The sequence below is a fragment of the Malaclemys terrapin genome, chromosome 2, assembly GCF_027887155.1.
Source record: "Malaclemys terrapin pileata isolate rMalTer1 chromosome 2, rMalTer1.hap1, whole genome shotgun sequence".
In the NCBI taxonomy this organism is placed as follows: Eukaryota; Metazoa; Chordata; order Testudines; family Emydidae; genus Malaclemys; species Malaclemys terrapin.
The window spans coordinates 2,421,386-2,437,149 of NC_071506.1; the positions used below are offsets into that span (position 1 = coordinate 2,421,386).

A 15,764-nucleotide genomic window follows, 5' to 3' on the forward strand; every position below is an offset into this window, starting at 1 on the left:
ACCCCATTCCCCTCACCCCCACAGACCCTTCCCATGAACCCCCCCATCCCCAGACCCCTCACCCCTCCAGACCACCTTACCCATGCACCCCCCACCCCTGCATCCCCCCTCACCCTTGCATCCCCACACCCTCACCCATGCAGACGCCCCATGCCCATGTCCATACCCCCGCCCTTCTTTAACACAACCCAAGAACCTCAGCTCCCGGGGAACTACATTTCCCAGCGTTCCTTGCGCCCCGCCTCCTCCTCCTCCTCCCCCTTCCACTCCTGGACTTGAGCGACGGCGGTGCTGTCCAATGGGCAGCGGAGGCGGCTCCAATGAGGAGGCGGAAGCGGCGGGGGGCGGGCTCTGTCGCCCTGCTGGGCGGGGGGGCTGTGAGTTGGCTCCGCGGCGATGAGCGGCGGTGGCGGCCCGAGGCAGCGGGGGGGCGGCTCGGCCGAGCGGCCCCCCCCGGGCAGGCGGCGGGAAGGTGAGGGGGGCGCTGACCCCCGTGCCCTGGGGTGGGGGGGTGCTGACCCCTGGGTGACCCCGTGCCCTGCTGTGGGGGGGAGGTGCTGGGGGGCGCTGACCCCTGGGGGACCCCCGTCCTGTGGGGTGGGGGGGAGGTGCTGGGGGGCGCTGACCCCTGGGGGACCCCCGTCCTGTGGGGTGGGGGGAGTGCTGGGGGGCGCTGACCCCTGGGGGATCCCTGTTCTGTGGGGTGGGGGGAGTGCTGGGGGGCACTGACCCCTGGGGGACCCCTGTTCTGTGGGGTGGGGGAAGGTGCTGGGGTCGCTGACCCCTGGGGGACCCCCGTCCTGTGGGGTTGGGGGAGGTGCTGGGGTTGCTGACCCCTGGGGGACCCCTGTTCTGTGGGGTGGGGGAAGGTGCTTGGGTCGCTGACCCCTGGGGGATCCCTGTTCTGTGGGGTGGGGGGAGGTGCTGGGGGGCGCTGACCCCTGGGGGACCCCCGTCCTGTGGGGTGGGGGGAGTGCTGGGGGGCGCTGACCCCTGGGGGACCCCTGTTCTGTGGGGTGGAGGAAGGTGCTGGGGGGCTCTCCAGTGGGGCTGTCAGGGCTGCAGGGGTGCATAGATCCCTCCCCCTGCGACAGACATGATTTGGCACTAATTGGTGGGGGCTAGGGAGGCATTTCCCCAGGGACAGGCTGTCCCATGAGCGCCCACTACTGGCTTCTTGCGTCCTTCTTGGGCGCCGCTGCTGGCCTTGCTTGGGGGCAGGGGACGGCCCGTGGGGTGGGCCCAGGCTGGGGTTTCTAACGCTGGTGGCAGAGGGCTGTGTTCAGAGCGCAGCCCAGTGCTGGGCAGTCTGCCAAGAGGTGGCTCCGGTGACTGGCTGCCCTGTGCCGATGGAAGGCAGGGTGGCCTAGTGGATAGGGCACTGGGCGGGGACTCCGGAGACTTGGGTTCTCTGCCACTGGCCTGCTGGGTGACCTTGGGCAAGTCACTTCCTTGCTCTGTGCCTCGGTTTCCCCATCTGTATAATGGGGATAGTGACCTGGACCTGGTGAAGTGCTGTGAGATCTGTGGATGATAGCGCTAGGAATTAGCATTATATTATCTACGGCTTCCCAAACCCGCCGCTCAGTTGCGTGTTGTGTCTGACCCCCTGCCCTTTGCTTGGGAAATGTGCTGCCCCCAGGTTCACTTCACTCTTCTGGCCATGAGGCCTCTTCAGGCCAGCTGTGCAGAGCGGCAGAGGGGATCACGGAGTCGCATGTCCCGTGCTCCCAGCCTGGTTGGCAGCTCCTGGGATGTTCCAGCCACGCTCTTGGGCAAGGGCGGGTCCGCGCCCCCCGCGTGGGGAGGAGGAGGGTTCGGGTGCTTGGGAGTTTAGGCCTCGTTGCTGTGTCTTGTGAGGGAGCAGCCTCGTTCCCTACTTGGCTGCGCTCTGATGGAGGTGGAAAGGCCGTGGCTAGGGAGCGGTGGTGGCACCCTGCCTGTCTCTTTGGGGCTCAGGCAGGAGCTGCAGGAGGGAACGTGGACATCGGTGGAGCCATCGATAGAGTTCAGTGGCTCATCCAGCCGACGTGCCTATGGCCTGTTCATTTCACAGCCAGCGGCACATGTCCGCCGCTTTTGACTGCCCTAGCCCGATGGATCGGGTACCCGCATCGCAGCTGGGTGAACTGGAGGGGGCCTTTCAGTGCGAGATCAAGCCAAACCTGCAACCTTCAGGATTGCAGTTGGGCACTTTAACTCCTCGGTGCCAGAGGGACAGGGACGCTGCCTGGAATTCGGGACACTGCAGGGCTGTAATTCCACTGCTGGAAAAGAAACGAACGAGGTGCTTTGTGGAACAGCTGGGAGAACCCGCGATGGGAGGGCAGGGGAGCCAGGTGCACCCAACAGAACAGGTGGAGTGTGCTGAGTTGATGGCTTCTCTTTATAGAGCATTTCTACTTCCTACCCCTGCAACCCATTGCACCAGAGGGTGCTCCAGGCCTGCGCTGAGCCGGGCAAGCATATTGCTGCATAAACTGGTCCCTGAGCCCTCGACCTCTTGGGGCTCCCTGGGAAGTGTCTGCTGCGCTGTGACGCTCAGGGCCTGACCCATGCGGGTGCTGGTGACGTGCGGCTGGTGTCAGAGCCTTGACATGCCAGCCCTGAACGTTCTGGTTTCTAGTGGTGATTTATGGACGGCCGGTGAACGGCGGGTAGTGGCTTCCAAACCCTCTGCGCCTTTCTGCCACGTCTGTGTCCGAGTCTGCTCCCTCCCCTTGTCCCTGGAGCGCTCAGCCGGAGGCGCCCCAGGTCTGAGGTGTGGGGGGATGTTTGCAATGAGATCTGTGGTGCCTCCATCGCATGGAGAGGTCTCCTGCCTGGAGCAAGGAGGAGAGAATCCCTGACACCCGCTGCTCCTGGAATAGTGCGTTCTGTGCTGGCCCCTAGAAAGCCAGCTGCAAGGAATTGGGAGAAGAGCTACAGAAATGCTCAGGGCCTGGAGAGCCAGAGCTGGATGGCCAGATTGAAAGTGCCCCGTGTGTCTAGCTCGGGCAGGCAGCCAGCAAGGGGTGAAGGAGAGAGGGAGTGTGGGGAGGAGCAGGGTGGAGTCCGGAGAAAGGGGATGGAATTCAGGCAGGTGAGATGCATTGAGCTGTGGGAAGGGCTGGGAGCCCCATCACTGCCCAGCAGTGAGTTGGCTCAGGCTCCAGTACCCCTCCCCACCCAGGGGAAGGGCTGGGAGCCCCATCGCTGCCCAGCAGTGAGTTGGCTCAGGCTCCAGTACCCCTCCCCACCCAGGGGAAGGGCTGGGAGCCCCATCGCTTTGGGCGCCTCCGGCTAGAGGGGCTAAGAGTCTGGAAGGCATTGTCTAGGGAGCGATCCCTGAGCAGGGGATGGCAGCCTGCTGCCACCTTCCTGCTTGTGCTCACACCCACTCCCTGCTCCCACCTTTCCCCGATCGTTCTGGGCAGGGCTCGGAGCCTCCTCCATTATTATGGCTGCCCGATATTTCCCATGATAAGACCCAGTTTTCATTGCTTATAAGTTTCCCAGTCTTTAATTGCTTGGGATAAAGCTTTTCAAGCCAGGTGTCTGCTTCAGGCTGATTATTATTAGTATTTTATTTTGAAAATTTCAGCTAAAATGGGTCAGCCGTTTTCGAGAATGAGCCTAGGGAAAACGCAGTTTGCCCATGTTAAAATCCTGGCGATCGTGCCTTTGAGAAGCTCTGGCACCTCCATGCTTTGGAGCAGGGACTCGAAATTTGGCCTGGGCCTGGCCCTTGTGTCAGGGTGGTGCCGTTTGCCATCCCCAGGTAAATCCGTCCACATTTGGCCAAGTAACAAGCCTTTGAGAAATTGCAGTTCACACTGCAGGCAGAGAAGAACTGGATTCTATCCCTGCCTTTGCCACAGAGTTGCTGTGTGCTGCTGGGCCAGTCACTTAAACCAGACTGTGCACAGGTGGCCGCTAACTGTGTGCGCCTCACTTTCTGGGCGCCCGACTTGAGACCCTGGGGGCTGGTCTGCAGCAGTGCTGAGCTGTGCATTGAACATACAAAGTGCTGTGTGGTGCTAAGTACTCTGAAGAATCAGGTCCTAGGTGTCTCAGATTGGCCACCCCAAAATGAATCCCTTTGTGCCTCGGTGCTCCATCTGTAAAATGGGGTGCTAGCCGCTCGGTTCCCAGGGGTGCTGTGAAGATCAATTGGCTGGGAAGCACTCGGAGGCTATAGTGCTCAGTGCTGTAGAAAAGCCCCGGAGGAAATGAAGAATACTGCCAAGAGCAGGGTTCAGCTCCTGGGGGTGAAGAAGGCCTGGGGCTGCACTGTGGAGAATGAGGGTGAGTGAGCATCGTCCAGCCTGTGCACGGAATGAGGCAGGAATCACTAGTATCTGATCACGTCATTAAAGACTGCCTTGGAATGCATGTGCACAAAGGGGGCCGAATTAAGGCATTTTGTAATTTTTGAGTGCTTGATCTGGTAACCTTATTAATGTTCTTTTAATGTCGTTTTTTTTCCGTGTAATGAATAATTAAATACTGGTCCCAGTACAGAACCCAGAACTACTGCTCAGGGCCAGAGCCCCACTGGCATGGGGCTGCACAGGTCATAGACTCCTAGAAGATTAGGACTGGAAGAGACCTCAGGAGGTATCTAGTCCAACCCCCTGCTCAAAGCAGGACCAACACCAACTAAATCATCCCAGCCAGGGCTTTGTCAAGCCTGACCGTAAAAACCTCTAAGGAAGGAGATTCCACCACCCCCCTAGGTAACCCATTCCAGTGCTTCACCACCCTCCTCGTGAAATAGTGTTTCCTAATATCCAACCTAGACCTCCCCCACTGCAACGGAGACCATTGCTTCTTGTTCTGTCACCTGCCACCACTGAGAACTGCCGAGCTCCAACCTCTCTGGAACCCCCTTCAGGTAGTTGAAAGCAGCTATCAAATCCCCCCTCATTCTTCTCTTCTGCAGACTAAACAATCCAAGTTCCCTCAGCCTCTCCTCGTAAATCATGTGCCCCAGTCCCTGGTCATTTTCGTTGCCCTCTGCTGGACTCTCTCCAATTTATCCACGTCCCTTTTGTAGTGTTGGGCCCAAAATTGGACGCAATACTCCAGATGTGTCCTCACCCGTGCCAAATAGAGAGGAATAATCACTTCCCTCGATCTGCTGGGAATGCTCCTACTTATACAGCCCAAAATGGCAACAAGGGCACACTGTCGACTCCTATCCAGCTTCTCGTCCACTGTAACCCCCTTTCCCAGAGAGCTCACGCACCCTTTGCCCATGTACTCCTCCTCCTCCTCCTTGTTTTTGGCCTTGGCTAGTTTCTGATCCATGACAAGATTTTGCGTCTTGCCCCGTCTGCTTTGTTTTCATAGCAACCTCCCGTGAGGGGCTTTGTCAAGGGCTCTCTGGTTCTCTGTTGTTGTGGCCATGCCTGGACAGCTGCACTCAATCGGAGGAGCGGGGCAGCATTTGTCTTGCAGACGTGCTGGTTGGAACTTGTCCTGTCAGGATTACACGGTGGGGTCGCCTACGATAGCAGGGACTGGACTCGAGACCCCGGCGGTCCCATCTAGCCCAACGTTCAGCTGGGTGCTTAGAGCTCTGGTCCCAGCCAGTGCCTGCGGTGCTGCAAAGAGGCGCTTTGGTCTGTAACTCATCCGTTAGAGCCGCTGTTAAAGACAGGCCCAGCATCCGCTACCCCTGCACCACCCTGAATGAACCTTCTCCCTCCTTGGGGTTTGTAGAGCAGCCATGTGTGTTCTGTTCTCTGTAGGCCCTATCCCACCCTCATCACCTGGGGGGTCCGAGCACCTTCTGGTCTTGCGTCCGGCGACGTGGCTAACACCGTCCCGCACGATCCGTTCTCTCCCCCCAGCCCCAGGGCAGACCTGGGTGCACGGTGGGGTGTTTCCTTTTGGGAAGGTTTTTGTAAGCGGCCCCCTTGGTCTGTGTGAGAGAAGGTTGGCCGGAGGAGTGTGCCTGGCATGGGGAGCAGGGCTGGCGAGCTTTGGGGTGACCCTTTGTCCCTGGGGCGGCTGTTGCATAGTCTGGATGGCCCCTGGGAAAACTTCTGCTTCCTGGTGGCAGAAAGGTCCCCTGGGGCCAGAGGACCGGAGCTGTCCACGATGGACTCCGTTCAGACTCCCCGGTGCTAGGCCGTGCAGAACTTTGAGCTAGACTTTGTTCTCTGTGAGACCAGCGGAGGTAGTGGAGGACGGGGCTGCTGCGCTCATGGTAGCCAGTGTCGCTGAGGAGACACGCTGCAGCGTTCTGTGCTAGCTGGAGCGTCCCCAGGCCTGTGGGCCTCATGTCCACGTCTCTGCCCCGTGGCCCCACAGCTGTCGCTGAGCCAAGCCTTGCTTGTGTCAGACTCTCCAGCAAGGAGCCTCCGGTGACTCGTTTCTCCCAGTTCCCTCCAGCTTGTCGCTTTCTTTCTGGGAATGGGGTGGCTGGAACTGGGCCCAGTGTCCCAGATGGGAGCTTCCCCTCCCTGCTCCACGACTTGGTGCCTGTGCATGCCGCGCCCACAGCTACGCGAGGCTGCTTGGTCTTGTGATGGGAGACAAAACCAAACTGGTACCTAATCACTGCCTCTCCAGGAGCTCTGCCGTCCTGCTCCCTTGGTCTGGCCCCCCTTGAGGAGCTGGGAGTTTGGCTAATTCCCCAGGCTTCTTCGTTTGCCTTGATCCTAGTTGAATCTGGGGAAACTGGCTGCCCTGCTTCCTGTCTCTCCCCCCCCATGTGCATCCCACAGGTGGAGTCACGGGCCCTTCCCTGGGGAGTCTGCAGGCCTAGGTAGGTGGCAGAGCTGAGCGTGTGCCCAGTGCCCCGAGCCCTGGGAGGGGGAAGGATCCCGCTGGGCGCTGTAGGGAGGGGTTCGAGTGAAGGCTAAGCCAGGAGAAGGAGACAGGTGGTGACGGCCCAGCGTGGGCAGCTGGGCAGGGCCTAGATGGTGACCATCTCTCTCCTGCTGGCAGAGCTGCTCGGGTCGAAGAGGAAGCAGAAGCTGCTGTTAATCCACCAGGCCCTAACGAGCGACCCTGTGGCCGTGGAGACCCTCCGGGGGGCAGCGGTGAGCGAGGGGGGGCTGCTCACCGATGAGATCCGCAGGAAGGTCTGGCCGAAGCTGCTTAGCGTCAATGTGTACAACCTGCCTCCCAAGCCAGGTAGGGGGGCTCAACTCCCTGGTGTGTGGGGGTGCGTCTGTGCCCCAGGGCCTCGGTGCTGGGCTGGCCAGCGCCTTAACGGGCTTCCAGGCACCGGGGAGTGTGTGGGGGGGGGGGAGTTCTGATTGGCTGTCCCACGAGCAGGAAGTGCTTGGGTCTCATTTGCATGGTTGGTCTATGCGGAGACACTATAGGCTAGTGGTTAGAGCAGGGGACCTAGGCGCCAGGACTCCTGGGTTCTCTCTCCACCTCTGCTGCTGTCGCATCAGCACCCCCTGTGTAATGGGGATCGTCTAGATCTCCATGGGGCTAATTCATATTCATAAAGTGCTTACCTCACATTTCATCCTGCTTGGACGCTGGGAGAGCAGTGCATGCTGGGGCTTGTAGTCCCTGTGGGTGGCACCGTGGGAGTTGTGGGCTGGTGTGCCCAGAAGGTGTGTAAATATGTGTGGCTGCCAAGGCCCCCTGGAGCAGCCCGCCTGGGTCACTGCGGTCGCTGCTTCGCATATTGCGAGCTGCTGCAAACATCTGGCCCTTTGGGAGCTCCCAGGTGTTTACAGCAGCTGCAAAGCAAGGATGAGAGGTGTTGGCAAGGAGCTGCTGCCAGGGGCTCAGCGGGGCCTGGGCGCCTCGCCCTGTGTGCAGCAACCTCTGTGGTTCATTGTCGTAGTCGTGCTGGGCTTAGCAGCCCCTGAGCCTGACGGGGTGGGGTGCTGACTGATTCTCACCACCCTGGGCGTGGAGCTGTGACCCCCATTCTGCAGACCCTGAGCCAGGAGACGGACTAATGCCTGGGGAACATGGGGACCGGGCCAGAGACTTGCCCAAACCCAGATCAGAGCTGGGGTTAATGTCTGCCCTGTTAGCTCCGGCTGTGTGCTCTGCCCACTACTGTAGCTGGCACCAGTCCTCATCTCCGTGGCGTGCCCTGGGGCCAGGGTGATGGGTAGGGTTACCATATTTAAAAAATAAAAAAAGAGGACACTCCACGGGGCCCGGGCCCCGCCCCTTTCCCACCCAGCCCCACCCCTTTCCCACCCATCCCCGCCTCTTCCCCAAAGTCCCCGCCCTAACTCCGCCCCCTCCCCTGAGCGCCCCGCATTCCCCCTCCTCCCTCCCAGCCATGCGAAAAGGGCTGCCCGAGCGCTACTGGCTTCATGGTTTGCCAGGCAGCCCCCAGACCCTGCGCCCTGGCCGGTGCTTCCCCAGCGCAGCTGGAGCCCGGGAGGGGAAGTGCCCAGCCAGGGGTGCAGGGTCTGGAGGCTGGCCGGCAAACCGTGAAGCCGGTAGCGCTTGGGCTTCGGGCAGCCCCCTTGCCTCCGGACCCTGCGCCCCTGGCCGGGCACTTCCCCTCCCGGGCTCCGGTGGCTGCTGTGCTCCCTGAACTCCTGGGCTCTGTAAGCGCCGAGCTGCCCGAGCGCTACCGGCTTCAGGCAGCCCCCATGCCTCTGGACCCTGCGCCCCCGGAGCCCAGAGGGGAAGTGCCCGGCCGGCGGCTCAGGGTCCGGAGGCACGGGGGCTGCTTGAAGCCGGTAGCGCTCGGGCAGCTCGGCTTTAAACAGAGCCGAAGAGTCAAGGTAGGGAGCGCAGCAGCCGCGGGAGGGGAAGTGCCCGGCCGGCGGTATTTTTCCCGGACATGTTCGGCTTTTTGGCAATTCCCTCCGGCCGGGGGTTTGATTACCAAAAAGCCGGACATGTCCGGGAAAAGCCGGACGTATGGTAACCCTAGTGATGGGCAGCCAGCACAAAGCACTCCCTGCCACTGTGAGACTGGAACTGCCCTCAGAGCTGTATGGGTACCAGCCCTCCACTGAGCAGATCAGAGCTGGCTGCGGGGCACCGAGCTGGGGCCGGGTGGCTGGGAGACGTGCCGAACTGAGCGATCCTGGCCTAGAGGGCAAAGGCTCAGACAGGCTTCCCAAGCTCTCACCTCTCCGATGCCAGGCTGACCCAAGGAGGGATACGGGGCAGTGGGGAGGAGGGGCTGCCTCTGCTATTGTCCTACTCTGTGCGGAGCTTGGGTCTGAGTTGGGGTCCACGCTGCAGCCCCCCATGGCAGCTCCTCGAGGAGTGAGGATCGCTGCTAGCCCTGAGGGTGCCCCTGACCCCGCTGGCCTCTCCCTCCAGGCAGGGCTGTCCGCCAGAACCACAAGGACTACACCCAAGTGCAGCTGGACGTGAACCGCTCCACACGCCGCTTCCCCCAAGGTGAGACGTGCCCTGGTGCCGGGCGTGCCCGTGGGCAGCAAGGTTCCCACAGGCCCTTCCTGGGCTGAAGTGGCAGCTGGAGAGAGCTTTGCTGTGTGCTAGGATTGGGTGGCAGGGGCCTGATGGCCTCACCTCCCTCCCATGGGAACTGTGGGGGAGGGTGGCTGGAGTTGCTGGGGGAAAGGAGGATTTGAGGGGAGAAGGGGTGTTTGTTCCCCCCTCCCCAGAGGCCCTCCTGCTGGGACGGAGACCCAAGGCCACCTCCTGCCCAGGGGTGTGAGAGACGGGGTCGGGTAGCTTTGTAAGGGGGTGGGGTGTACCCAGAGGCTGTGCCCTCATTCCTGCCTTGGGCTGTTGCTCTCAGCTCACAGTGGCCAGGGAAGGGTTAAGTGGTTCCCCCTTGCTAGAGTCAGGTAGGGCCCAGGGTTCCACGCAGGCTCCTGACTCCGCTGATTGGCACGTGCCCCTCCTCACCGGGCAGAGCCCGGCCTGCCTCCGGCTCCCTGGTAACCATGTTTTCTTTCTGTCCTGCCTGTTCCTGGCTCTGCCGTGCAGAGCTGGTGCCGGAGGGGAGCTGCCTGCCTCGGAAGGTACCTGTGCCCCTCGCTGGATCCCCTGCTCCCCCTCCGTAGTCCTGCCTTAGAACTTCTGCTAACCCAGTCCCCACCCGAGTGTCTGGCTGGAGCAGCGCCCTACCCACACCCCCTGCCTAGAGATTCATTCCCTTCCCTCCCCGTCGCTCCCCTGCTGTCTCTGGGGGTGAATCTGCCCAGCCAGGTGCTGGGACATTTGGGGAGGGTTGGTGGGGCACCAGTCTCACCCGGCTTCATGGGGCCAGCAGGGGCTGCTTGGCTGAAGAAGGTTTGGTGAGGAAGCTCTGTGCGCGCGTCAGGCTGGAAGAGCGAAGGGGCCCTGTTCTTTGCTAACAGTTCTCTTCTCAGACCTGACAAACTCACAACACCAAACGCAGCGATCACGCTCCCTCCCCACGTGCACCCCGCGCTGGGGCTCGCTGGCCACCCCAGGCCTCTCTGCCTCTTCTCCATAAGCCAGGGCTTGGATGTGGGACTGGCTGGCTCAGCATGATGGGGAGGGACGATACAGGGCCCCCCAGCTCCTAATGACTGGTCCCAGTCTGCTGTGCTCCTGGCTCTCTGGGGGCTGCTGGCTGCTCTAGTTCATGGCCTTGGTGCTAATCCTCAAAGGAAGCAGGCCCAGCTGCAGCAGAGACCACGTCTCTGCTTGGGACCCGCCAAGACAGCTGGGACAGGGCAGCTCACGGAGCCCAGGTACTGGGCCCGAGGCACAGCGCGCTCGGCCAGGAGGGCCCCGCTGGGACCAACTGCCAGAGGGGATTAGAGGGGTCTGCGGTCAGGCCAAGGGAACGCTGCAGTGGCCTCCTGTCTGACAGTCCTCCCACCACACCCTGCCCAAGCAGAGCCAGGGTGGGGGAGCTGGAGGCTCCAGTGGGGGCCGGCTCTGTGGGAGGCGCCGGAGCAGGGTGCTTGCACTGCGCGGTGCCCTGGGGCTCTGACCCTCTGTCTCTGCGCAGGCATGCGGGCTGAGCAGCGCCAGGTCCTGCAGGAGCAACTCATCGACCTCATCCTGTACATCCTGAGGGCACACCCCGAGCTGCACTACTACCAGGGCTACCACGACATCGCCGTTACGCTCCTGCTGGTGGCGGGCGAGCGCATGGGCAGCGCGCTGCTGGAGAAACTCTCCACCCACCATCTCAGGTACCAGGCCAACGGAGCCGCCTTGGAGGGGGGTGGGACGTCCCCTTGGCCGGCCTATGCCTAGGCCTGGGACTCAGTGCTGGCACTGCAGGGCACTGTGCCAGCCGGGGTCCCCTGTGGCCCTGGAGGGCTTCGAGCCAGGATCTCCTGTGTTGCATTGCAGAGCACTAACCACTGGGGCATTAGTCTGGCGCTTGAGAGACCTGGCCTGGAATCTATGGCACCGCGACGTTCTCAGGCCCCTCACCACTGCTTGCCTTTAGCGTGACGAAGTCTTGTCTGTGGCTGCTGGGGGTCAGCTCCCTGAAACCACCAGCCTCTGGCAGCACAAACACTGCCTGCCAGGCCTCTGCAGGCCCCGGTCCCTCCGTGCAGGGAGCCATAGGCACCCGCCAAGCCCCGAGTCCTCGGAGCGCCCCTCCCCTGAGCCACTGGGCACTCGCAGCCCTCCTGCGCGCACAGAACTTGCCAGCGGGTACGGCTCAGCTGGGGGCCAGCACTGTGCTTAGCACGCAGCACCTGGATATGTTGAGAGTGAAAACGAGAGTAAGTTTGTCATCAAAGACATTCGCTGTGCCCGGCATCTCTAAGAATATTGGAAACAAACGGTTGCATGAAAAACAAAATCACAGCACAGTTCCTAGAGACTGCACTTAGCTACCAGGTTACCCTCCTGTCTACAGCAGCTTCTCTCGCCCAAGAGTCTCTCCAGCGTTTTCAGCCAGGCCTGGTTGAGACCCCGCTCTCATGAAGCAAATTGCTGTCCATTACTTCCCAGGCGAAGGATGCCAGGGTGTCATCTTTGTCCCCCAAATGTCCTAGAGAGCAAAGCTTTGAAGTGCACCTTAAGATAAGAATGGCCAGACTGGGTCAGACCAAAGGTCCATCCAGCCCAGTGTCCTGTCTTCTGGCAGTGGCCAATGCCAGGTGCCCCAGAGGGAATTAAAATAGGTGCCACTTGCTTCCTCCTATTACTTTTCTCTTTCTGAAGTTTTCTCGATCCTGCATTCAGCTCGGCTCGATGAGGTGAGACCCACTGTGAACCAGACACTGCTTAATGTACATGTAAACAGCCAGCTAGAAAAACATTTCTTGTCTGACAGAAAACCTGCTTTTCCCCTTTGCCAGTGGCGAGGCCCTAGACACAGCCCTTAAGAACAGTATCTGTGCATGCACTGTGCAATGATATTGATGACCGGTGCGGCAGTGGCTTTTATTTGAGACCTCTGTGACCCGCGGCAAAGGGTCCCCTTTTCTTTCCAAACGAGTCTCTTCTCAGGCCTGACAAACTCGCTATACCAAACACACGTCTGGCAGGGTATTTATCCCTGAGGGGTAACATGCAAGGTATCTACGGCCAGCTTGTTACTTACCAAGCCTCATAATCCTTGTGAGGTGCGTGTACGAGTAATACTTAGGGACTCATGTAACTATATTGACAGTATGCTTTATGAGCTTGGAGAAGAAGTTAGTCACCAGGGGATAATGTGTCTTGGTGACGGCCCACTCAAGCAGGAGGGAGTTGTCACCGCTCCCTGGTTAGCTGGTGATGTACTGCAAGGCTCAGTTGTCAGCCTTGGGATGGAGCAAGACTAATCGATGGAAACCCTCCGAGACAACTGCAAACAATCGAAACCACTTGGAGGTAAAAAAGGATCAGGATCGCCCTGTGTGAGTAGCGACAACAGACTGTCACTGTAACACAGCGTGGGGGGAGGGCATCTGGATTAATTCCCTGAGGAAACATCTTGTGCAGCAGGGGTGTTTTCGTGAATGTTTGGCTGCTGGTTCCCGGGAAGCCAGCTAACTCTGCGACGGACTCAACTTTGGGGGGCGGGAGCAGCCTATTGTGTCAGGTAGGAAAGGGAACTGTTGATAAGTACAGACCCACATGCGCGTTTTGTGGTTTGGTTCTGTACAGTCACTGTTTGTTTCCAGCACTCTCTCGTGTTCTTAGTTGGATCTCTGTTCTTTCCTAAATAAACCTTCGTTTGTTTCATTATAAGCAGGGTGGATTTGATTAAAATCTCTAGTCTGGAAGAATCGATTTAATCATGGATTTCAATATAAAAGTGCATTCTTGTTGGTTGTTATAACCTTAATGCATATTCTTCACAACTCAGAGATAGAGGTAGGTTTCATTTTTAGAAGTGATTTATTTTGAAAACTTTTCAGATGAGTTTTACAGCTATATCAGAAAATGAATGATTGTTTGGTTATTTCATTTACCAAAGATAATTGAAGCAGATATTTATGAAGTCACTGGGAGGTGAACTATCTCCAATTCAACAGGTTAGTCATTAATATTTGGAGGATTTTCTTGCCATGCTGGATTAGGAGGAGAACATCACCAGACAGACATTTAAATTGTTTTATTTAGCTAAAACAACAATGTTATGTATTCTGGATTTTTTTCTTCAACAGCAAACATATAATATTTTAACAAAACAAGCATATGAATGTTTGAATTTAGTTAAACATTCAAGTGTTTTTAAAATCAGGTTTGTTTTTGTTAAAATACTTTTGAACTAAAATAGTTAAATGAAATATTTTTACTTAAAAACAAAAATTAAATTGTCTATGTCAGCCAGGTCAACATGAGAAACTTAAAATATTGTTTTCTGCAGCTAACTCAGTCGTCTTCACCTTCATTTTCCTGTTTGTTCATAATCTGGAAAAGAAAAACAAGCTTTCCTGCTTTTTCAGGTCCCAAACGATTTCTCAATTTGGAATGAATTAGTTCAAAGGAAGAAAATATTCTTTCTACACCGGCAGAAGAAGCTACTGCTGTTAACAGTGAGATTATCACTTCAACAGTCTTTGAATCCAAGTGCATAAGTGACTTCCACCAGTTCACTGGTGTGACTTCCTTTAAAACATCATCAGCAAACATGTATTTCTTGAATGGTTCACTCTTAACGCTGAAGTTTATTATAGGTGGCATTTTGGAGGGAGGATTGCTGGATGTCCATGTAGGGTGACCAGATGTCACGATTTTGGGGTATTTTTTTTCTAATATAGGCTCCTATTATATCTCACCCCCTGTCTCGATTTTTCAAATTTGCTATCTTGTCACCCTATGTCCATGTCATAGCCAACTCCTCTTCTTTACCAGTTAAGGTTTGACCCCGGCACCAAACATTGAGAATATTTGCAAGAAAATGAGCTGGAGATGGTGCTTGTCCCATTGGCTTTTTTTAATGCTTGTAATGTAAAACTCTGTCATTGCATATTTCTCTCGTTAAGATCTCACTCAGTTCCTTCCAGATTTCAACAGCGTCAGCAATAAAACAGCTATTTCCCTGCATTTTGTTCAAGACTACAGAACTAGGCTTCAGGGTACTCAGCATGTGTTCAACATTTCTCTTAAGCCCAATGTTGAGAACTTTGGCTGTGACAGAGCCATCTATTTTTTCACGTTTTTGTTCACAAACTGTCATCAGATTAGGCCAGTTCTTGATATAGTGCTCAAAACAGTACACTACTGAGTTCCATCGCACGTCTTGTGGGAGAGTTAGCTTGGTTCCTCCCACTTTTTTCAGAGCAGCTGCTGCAAAGTGGTTGTTTCGGAAGTATTTTGCAATTTCAACAACGTTAGCCTTTATTTCTGGAAACTGAAGTCTTTGGCTAGGAGGTGCATCAAAGGAGCACTGCAACCGTATGTTGTTAGCTTGGGACTCTCTTCACATAATTTCTTCTCATCTTGGATACATTTGCAGCATTGTCCGTGACCAAGCTGCGTACTAGACATTTGAATTTTTTTTCACAGTTTGTTATAGCTTTTACTGCTACTTCTTGTAAGTATTCTGCTGTGTGCGCATTTCCTGATGTATCAGTTGTTTCGGTAAGGAAGACATTCCCTTCTTCTGTTGTCACACAAGCACATACAACAGGATCATTGTGGACATTGCTCCACCCATCAAGACTCAGGTTAACAATTTCACCCTCTAGACCTTTTGCACACTGCTCAATTTTTCTTTCATACACTTTATCCAGCAATTTGTCTGGGACATCTGCTCTGTTGGGTGGACGGTATCCTGGTCTTAATGACTGAACCATGTTAATGAAGTGTCCGTTCTCAGTCATACGGAAAGGAGAGTTTGTTGTATAAACAAACCGGGCAATTTTTTCATCAGTGACCTCTTTTTGTAATCTGCTGGTTCTTCTCACAAACGTATCCATGGTTGTTTCTGGATGATGGAGATTTTTTTTTCTTTTTGCTACAGGTGATCTACTGTGGCTGTGTGACATACATGATGTGACTGAAACACTATCATTGGCAGATAACTCTGACACTATAGAAAATAATGGTGATGTTGAAGGTGGATAGTCTTCAGAATCCTGTATGTTGAGGATGGATTCTCCAAAACAAAATAAGTCAATGCAGTTATTTCATTATTATTACCATACTGCTCCTTTAGTGTTACTCATTGCATTCGCCGACACTCAGTACTACTTTAAAGGTGAAATTGTAGAAGGAAGATCTGCCTATTTCAGCTCTTTATTTTTTATCACAACTGCATCTAAAATGATAGCACCATAAAGTAACAATTATATTTTTTGCTCAAACATGAGAATTGAAGAAGAGTCCAGAAGGAAGACAGGCAGTCCTTTAAGAAAGAAGTATGAAATAAAAAAGTTTACCAACCAGAAGATCCTGCATGTTCAGACATGTTCCTTTCATTA

General features: G+C 56.3%; 1 protein-coding gene across 1 annotated transcript in view; it reads left to right on the top strand.

The window, feature by feature from the left end:
* The first annotated feature begins 376 nt into the window (after positions 1-376).
* LOC128831758 (TBC1 domain family member 20-like) overlaps positions 377-15,764 on the top strand; it is a 44,542-nt gene continuing 29,154 nt past the window's right edge. Inside the window, exons 1-4 of the mRNA XM_054018495.1 lie at positions 377-472; positions 6,940-7,128; positions 9,259-9,339; positions 10,892-11,078. Of these exons, the coding sequence (XP_053874470.1) occupies positions 397-472; positions 6,940-7,128; positions 9,259-9,339; positions 10,892-11,078 (533 nt within the window). The 5' untranslated portion in view covers positions 377-396. The remainder of the gene's footprint in view (positions 473-6,939; positions 7,129-9,258; positions 9,340-10,891; positions 11,079-15,764) is intronic.